At 36.7% G+C, this 8,490-nt stretch overlaps 1 protein-coding gene across 1 annotated transcript; it reads right to left on the reverse strand.

Annotated features, from left to right (window-relative positions):
* Positions 1–296: 296 nt before the first annotated feature.
* On the reverse strand, positions 297–4,423 carry LOC105179025 (glucan endo-1,3-beta-glucosidase 5). Its single transcript, XM_011102608.3, has 3 exons — positions 3,974–4,423; positions 2,376–3,855; positions 297–1,978 (listed from the first exon to the last, which is right to left on the reverse strand). The coding sequence occupies exons 1-2, from the start codon at positions 4,330–4,332 to the stop codon at positions 2,700–2,702; spliced, it is 1,515 nt and encodes a 504-aa protein (XP_011100910.1). The 5' UTR covers positions 4,333–4,423; the 3' UTR covers positions 297–1,978; positions 2,376–2,699.
* Positions 4,424–8,490: the final 4,067 nt, after the last annotated feature.

The raw sequence follows: 8,490 nt of genomic DNA on the forward strand, positions 1-8,490 counted from the left end.
ATGTTAGCTTCTAGCAAATTTTTTTCTCAAATTAGATTTGATCGAATCAAACTAATTGTAAAATAATTATTTATATATATATATATTACACTTGTTATGTGATTTATCATTTTTTCTAAACTGTCTATCAAACACATGACAAGTATATTACAGTTACCATGTGATTGATTAAGGTTCGACGAAATCGAATCCAAACTAGAATTTGCCTTGCATAACATCTTCTCACATATGTTATCTAAGATGTTTGTATATATATTTTTTCGGTAATGATAAATTTCATTAAGTAAAAAAAATGTACTAAGTGTACAAATCAAATGGCAACTGAAGTAAGTCATGGTATCCGCCATACTCATATAAGGCGATAGTACTATTGCTATGAGGTAGTCCAACAATAAGTATACGGAGTCTAAGCTCATAAAAAATAATTCGAGCAACGGAAACTGCATCGCGAACAAGCTGTTGATACCTCCGTCTATTCCATTCTTGCCAAATGTGATACACAAGGGATGCCAAAAGATTATGATAAGCAGCACTGATAACATGTTTTCCCCTCCATTTCGTGCAACAATCAATACATCAATGGTCCATCCTCTAGTGGTCTAAGAGAAGCAGACCTTACGTCACAATAGTTGAAGACAATTTCTAGCATAAGGGCAACAAAAGAACAGGTGCTGGTGAGTCTCATGGAGATGCCGAAGCCACGGCCGATCCATGGTAGAGAGCCTCTCACGCAATACTGACCATAGTATAAAAGTGTTTCGGGGGATCTTGAAAGGGTCCATAAATAGTGAAGACCAACCTACCTTTGGGCTCGGATGCTAGAAAAATATCGTAGATGCTTTTATTGGCATAGGAATCGCCATCAAGGGAAATAAAATCTCGACCGCCTCTAATTGAATGTAAAAGTCGCATGACATCGATCATGGAAGTATTCCTCATCCTAGGCCAGTGCTACTCCCTATCCTGGATGACCACCCGAAGTAAATCATCCCCGCGCGTGCGAGTAAGTGAGGGGCCGCGAGGGACATGCTAAATAAGCGGCCCCAAGGGATGCCATGGATCGTGCCATAGCTATATCCTCTCACTATCTCCAACCATATAATGTATATACGACTGCAACGTACTACGTAATCGAAGGAGCTTCCTCCAACCCCAAGCTCCAGATGTAGCGTCAACCGTCCATATAGATTTACTACGCATCGCATTGAGTTAATCCACAAAACCCAAATAGATACAGGATTCGAATTGACCACCTTCCAGATATGCCTAGTCATAAGGGCCAAGTTAAGTCCAATAAGATCCTTAAGTCCTTGGCCACCCTTCTCAATCGATCGACACACTTGTGTCCAAACAACCTTAGGGTAACCAGTGGTCGATGTTCCTTTCTATAGAAAGTTGCGGAGCCGCTTCTCAATTTCCTTGATAATCTCTTTTGGCAAAATAAATGCCATTGCCCAGTAGATCTGAAGAGCCATGAATACCGATTTTATCAGTTGAATCCTTGCTGCAAAGGACAACTGAAGGGCGTCCCAACCTCGTAGCCATTTATCTATCTTCAGCGATAATGGTTTACAATCAGTGATTGTAAGCCTAGACGAAGTGAGTGGCAAACCTAAATAAGTGACGGGAAGTGTTCCCTCCTAAAAATCAAGGATGCCAAGGAGGATATCTCACATTAGATATGTAGAACTTGAGAAGATAATATAAATCTTGGCAGCATTAGTATGAAGCTCGGACAATGAAGCAAACATCTCCAATCCCTCTTTGAACAACGGGTCAGATCCCTCATCCGCTCGACAAAATAGGAGCAAATCATCAGCAAAGGAGAGTTGGAATTACCTAATCTCACCCCATCTCCAATGGTAAAGGAAGCCACCATCTTGTTATATTCTTTGCTGATAGATAATTCCTAGCACCTCCATAACCAAAATAAAGAGGTAAGGAGACATGGGATCACTTTGTCTCAGCCCTATAGCCCCTGCAAAGAATCCATGAATACCCCCATTCAGAGCAATCAAGAAAGAAGGGGTGGTGACATTCTCCTGAATCCAGCCAATGAATTTCTTCAGGAAAATAAAAAGTCGCAATGTCGCAAATATGAAATCCCACTCCACCATATCATAAGCCTTCCTCAGATCCACCTTCAACGCACACCAGGGTGGAGTGCGTTGTTGGTTATACACTAAGAATAGTTTCTGAGCAAGTAATACATTAGCCCCAATGGAGCGGCTAGGTACAAATGCATTTTGCATAAGGCTAATCAATTTATTAAGCACCACTCTAATGCGTTTCACTATAATCTTAGTAATTGCTTTATACAGTATATTATAACAGGATATAGAACGAAAATCACCAACAGTTAAGGGATTATGTACCTTGGAAATTAAGGAAATGATTGTCGTGTTAAGTTGTCTTAGTAGTCGCCCATGCTGAAAGAATTCCAAGACGACATTCGTTATTTCCTGTCCCACAATAGGGCATGCAGATTTATAGAAACCTGCAGAATATCCATCCGGGCCTGGTACTTTGTCCTCCTCAATGCCAATATTTGTATATATTACTATATTTTATCTTAATTCCAATACCTAATTCTATCCAATTATCATTTGTATTCGGCTATTATGGACGAAACTTTCATGCCCCATGATTTTTTTTTTTAAGAAAAGTACTTGAAACAAAAGTCCATCTTTATATATGCTTTAAATTAATCTTAACAAGAAGATTAAAAGCAAAGACAGAACAATTGATGAGCTAGAAGATGCCTGTAGCCTTTCGCCGGCCCTACTCCTCTTCATCAGCCCATCAGTTTCCGCACGCTCGGCTGCTAATATTTCCACAGGGAATTTGCATGTGCCTACAGACGGATCCTCAGTCACCACCGTCGCCAAGTTCTCAAAATCACAACTGCTCCCATTAGTGCTGTATTGCGAGTTCATCTGGAAGTACCTGTTGAACGCGTACGACACATTCTGCTCAAACGTCAGCTGACTGCATAATCCTCCAGGCAGAAGGCTCGTGCAGTCTGCTTCCGCACAGGCGCGGCTTACCTGGTTCTCAACTTTGGTCAAGTTTGTCTTGTCCCCTTTAAACACGCACCACCTTTTGGGCATGAGCACGACACCCTTGGCCGTCGTTGGATAGATGTCCCGATGAGCTCCACTGAAATCTATCTTGTATTTGGGCTCCCCGTAAGATGTGTACAGCCCCCAGTGGCGCTGGAAAGCCCCCAAGCTGATCCTGCTCAGGTTTTCATCCACCAAGGAGTGGATGTAAACGTCGATGGAGATTCCAGGGCGCAATGGGGTCCCTTTTGTGCTCTTAACAAAGGGTATGAATTCCCTGAAAAACCTCTCAGCGTTGGCGACATTGGCCCCTGGAAATCCATCCGTCGGCCACCCGATTTGCCCCACGATCACCTTCAGGTTAGGCGCTCCAGCTTTCGTGATTGCGGTAACAAATGAGTCGTACACGAATTCAAACACGTTTGTGTACACGTGCCCGTTGTCCTCGATTGAGAAATTCGACTTGTTGTCGAGGAAGGCGAACTCGATGTCCCATTTGTTTTCAGCAACAAAATGTATTGGGAATACGTCCATCACGAATGGAGCATTGCTGGCGTTGAGAACGCTCACGAATTCCACCATCTTTTCCTTCAAATCAGGGCGGAAATCGGCCTCCGATGGCTTCATTATGCCGGGCTTCAAGACATCGGTGAAATGTGGAGTTGTTGCCACGACGGTGTCGTACCCGTTTAAGCGGAGGGCTTGTTGAATAATTTTCAACGTGTCGACAGCATTGTCATAGGTTTCTGTGCGATAGAATGCTGAGAATGGCTGGCTTCCGACATATAAGCAACTGTCAAAAATCAACAAGTTCAACAACAAAATAAAGGGAATCAATAATACAGAGATCAAGAAGGATATACATATATACACGCATGCGTGTGTGTATATGTGTTGTATCAATGAATTACGTTATGTTGATGTTCTTATTCTGGTTCTTGCGGATCTTTTGCTGCAGCCAATATGCAGCAACCCCTGTGTTCACAATATGTTTAAGGCCCTCGTTAGGCAACGTGACGGTGATGGCAATGTCTCCCCCGGCAAAGGCCTCTAGGACGTTCTCGCTTGTGCTGAAGATTTTCAAATGACGAATGCCATTTTGTAATAACAAATCGACCACCATTGATGGGATCAATCTGTGCGACGTTTGTCTGCCCCAGCTCACCCCGATCACCCCCCCAACAACGTTGAATGAACAGGAAAAAATTGTTACACCTGTTAAAAAAAGGAGTAGAATTGATGGGTTGCTGAACGGAAATTGTCTTCCCATATTTGATTAATCAGATAAATGTCTGATCATATGGGGTGGAGTGGGGATGGAGGAGAAGGGAAAGGGATCTACGATCCAATCTATGTTAGAAAACATGCAAATCAGCTGTGTGTTTCTGTGGAATAGATGAAGTTTATATAGTGAAGCTTCTTGTCCAGTTGTCTTGCAGAGAACGCATGAAATTAAACCTTATCTTTTTATTTATTTTTTGCATATTTGATTAATTAAATAAAAATGATATTCAAGACCATATATATATATCATATAATATCAGTACGATTAGTAGTAATATTGTATAAATTTTATCAACGAAAAAGAATTATTTTTTGTATCATTCTCTTGTAACTTAGCAGGATGGTATTTTTAGTTCTGTACAAATTGATTTTTATAATTTAATTTTGTAATTTTATAATTTCAAAAATCTTAATTAGTCCTTTCCAGCCAATTATAATTTGGGTCATGTGCAAGTCACATGCAATTTTGCAGCTAAATTGAAGCTCAACAAAAGATGAAAATTGCTAAAATATATTAAATTTATATAAGTAAATTATAAAAATTAATTTATGCAGGATCAAAATTGTCATCTTCATAAGTTCCAAGAATAAATAAATTGCATTTTCCCCATATATAGGGTATTGCAAAATTGATATGGTATTTTTCAAAATAGCGCAATTGATATTATATAAACGCCAAAAATGCAAGCAATCCCCTTGTGATATTGTAAATGAGCAAATTATCCCCTTATGAAAAAATAAATAGCGATTTACCTCCCTGTATTTTTCAAAATACAATAATTTACCACTCTATGATTTTTAAAATGAAGCAATTTATCTCCCAGTATAAAGAGGTAAATTGCTTTATTTTAAAAAATATAGAAAATAACTTTCTATATTTTTTTATAGGAATGTACTGTACTCATTTTTAATATCACAGACAATAAATTACTATTCATCCTTATAAGACTGAGCATTTAATGCCCAAATATCAGGTGAAATGCATATGGAAGTACTAACTTTTCAAATGTGGCCATTTATATAGTACTAATTGTTCTATTTTGAAATGATGGTGGTAACTTTAAAATACCCCCTAATAGTATGTATGAAAAATCAAGCTTTCTCCCAAACTAAACAAACAAAAATATAACAATATATAGACTAAAGAGAATAGTTTACCAATCAAACAACATAAAAAAATCAGTGAGATAAGAAACTGCACTAAATTAACTAAAAGAAGATCAGAGCAAGACAAATTTAAAGTAATGTTAACAGTGATCAAATTCATTTTGAGTTTCGGAGATCTTAAGGTTTTAAAATAGAAGACTTTCGGGTACTAATTGTAGTTAATTTAAAAGAGATTAGGAACTAATTAGGGTCAAAGGTAATTTTCGTCCTCTAATTTTGGTCAATTTTCATTTTAGTCATTTAACTTTTATAACTTTTTAAAAATGCTCTGTTTTAGTCCTCCCACCAGATCTAGGCAAATTCTGGATGATTTTATCCCTCTACAACTTTAAAATGTGAATTTTAGTCCATTTTCACAAATTTTGCATTTTTATGCATATGCTTACCGATGCTCGCCTAGAATGGTATCAAAGTTTAGGTTTATTGAAGAAACATCTGTTTAGTAGCAGGATGTGCTTTTCGGAAGACAGGATTACAAGTTACAAAGGAAAGGAGAAGGAGTTGTTAAAAATTTTAACTTTTCAACAGATTAGGTAGATAATGTAAAACTTAGATGCCATAAAGGATGAAAAAAATACAAGTTATATTTAATATCACTAAAAAAGAAAAAAAAAATTTCCTTGCGATGACTTATATAATTTGCAATAACATATTATTGGTAGATATAAAGGCATACTAGAAATAGAAGGGGCCATCAAATTCTAGTTGCAGGACGAGAAAATGAGATTATGACTTTATGGTTAAGTTTCATCAAAGATCATAAACCATGGTGAAGAAAAGGTAATAGTATGAAATTCAATCTTGATGGTGTTACCATAAGGGTTGAATGACTAGTCCCTTTTCTATATACATATATGTTGGTATGTTATATAATCAATTATAAGACAAAGTATTTTATAGCTTATATTGATTTAGGATCAAGAATTTGCACAGCAAAATTTGGAGTTTTCCTTATAGAAGCAAAAATCATGACTAGAGGAGCATTCGGAACCCCTAGTTTAGGGTAAAAACACATCCTATCTACTTTCATGGTGCAAGTCCTGGTATCTTGTTTGGTAACAATTTCATTCAAATATTTACAAAATACATGTAGGATAATCAAAGGAATCTGTTAATTTACTACTAATTATGGTATTGAGATACAGATTTCGCAAAAATAAAAGACATTTAATAGGATAATGTCTATAAATTCTCGCAGCAAGGGTGATGATTTTGATGCAAAATTAACTCAACCAAAAATGCAAGATAAGAGAAAATTTGGTAAAACTCTTTTATCTTTCAGGCAACAGGAACACATCAATAGCGATAGCTTCTATGAGAAAACTGAAGAAGAAATTAGGAACCTTAAAGAAGCATTGCAGGAGATAAAGTCACTAGGCATAAGCGAGGAAAGCAGACTTTCTCTCGAAAATATCAAGAGACTAATCCAGAAGAATTTTAGCGAGAACCCTCTAGCATAATGGAATAGGAATAAGATCGAAACAACTCTTAAGGTCAATGCCAAATGCAAATATGAGTATGTTCGATATAAGCTTATCCGGATGATCATGGAGGATAAGAAAGATGTGTTGGAGATTATCAAGGAGCATATGAATCTTGGACTCATCAAGCCTGGAATCTTTGCTTACAGTAGTCCTGGATTTTTGATAAAAAATCATGGTGAGATAAAAAGAGATAAACCCAAATTGATAATTAACTAACATGTTATTATAATAAAATATTAGAATTTGATGGTTATTATATTCCCAGTAGAAACACTTAATTGATTACATTAAAGGTGCTAAAGTGTTTTCAAAATTCGACTGCATATTTGGTTTTTATCATATCAAGAGGGAGAATGAATCAAAGAAATTTATCGCATTCTCCACACCACAGGGGCAATATATCTGGAATATACTTCCAATTGGATTAGCTAATGCACCCCAAATACTTCAAAGAAAAATGAATAGTCTTTTTAAAGATTATTTTGAGTTTATGTTTATCTACATTGACGACATATGCATCGAAGAATATGAAAGACTATATTAAACATCTTGAGATATTTTTTTATGAATGTCATAGAGAAGGTTTAGTACTTTTTGAGAAGAAAGCTAGTACCACAGTCAATAAAATTAAATTTTTAGGAATCCTTATTGACGAAACAGGGATTGAATTACAGGAACATATTATGGAAAAAATTTACAATTTTTCAGATCTGCTCAAGGACAAGAAGCATTGACAGACCTTCTTGGGAGTTGTTAATTTTGCAAATATCTTTATCATTGATCTTGTAAAATATAGAAAGGATTTTCGACCATTCTTGAAAGAAATGGAAAGTTCAAAAGTGGAAATGGGAGAAAATTTCAAAGGGTTCGTGAGCTAAAACAAATTTGCTATAAGCCTTCCAAGCTTGTCATACCACAAGACGAACATGAATTGGTAATCTACACGGACGCTAATGACTATAGATGGGCAGCAATGCTCATGAAAAATGCCACTACAGGGTAAGAATCTTGTAGATATATAGGAGGGTTGTTCTCAGAACAACAAGCCCAAGTCTGATACGTCAACGATAAGGAGTTCTTTGCAGTTTGGAAGACTTTTTAAGAAATCACCTCCATTTTTACTTGCTAAAAAATTCACATTAAAAGTTGATAATACTAATATTAAAGCTTTCTTGAAGAATAAATTAAAATCTAAAATTGAGAAAGCTCGTATTATCAAATGGCAAACAGAATATCAATATTATTGTTATAATATTATCATCATAAAATCTCACGAGAATATTCTTGCAGATTTTCTAATAAGAGATGGAGGCATTTGGAGCAAACTCCGTCATGTTAAGGCTCAAGCACCTCAGAGAAAATATAGCTAGAGGAGCTTGACAAGAAGTTTGGACGACTAATGGTGAATGGCCAATTAGCCGGACTTGACATTGTCTAGGTTGCGAAACTCGCGAGCCGGCTCGACTGTTCTGTCACCCATAGGAATAAGTCTT

This window comes from Sesamum indicum, linkage group LG13 (genome assembly GCF_026168435.1).
Source record: "Sesamum indicum cultivar Baizhima isolate 11 linkage group LG13, ASM2616843v1, whole genome shotgun sequence".
Classification (NCBI taxonomy): Eukaryota; Viridiplantae; Streptophyta; class Magnoliopsida; order Lamiales; family Pedaliaceae; genus Sesamum; species Sesamum indicum.

What these genes read in the sequence shown, in the direction of transcription:
- LOC105179025 (XM_011102608.3), bottom strand. Translation starts at nt 4,332, where the DNA reads ATGGGAAGACAATTTCCGTTCAGCAACCCATCAATTCTACTCCTTTTT. An exon ending in AATAAGAACATCAACATAAC is followed by an intron (nt 3,856 to 3,973) that starts GTAATTCATTGA and finishes GATTTTTGACAG; the next exon opens with TTGCTTATATGTCGGAAGCC.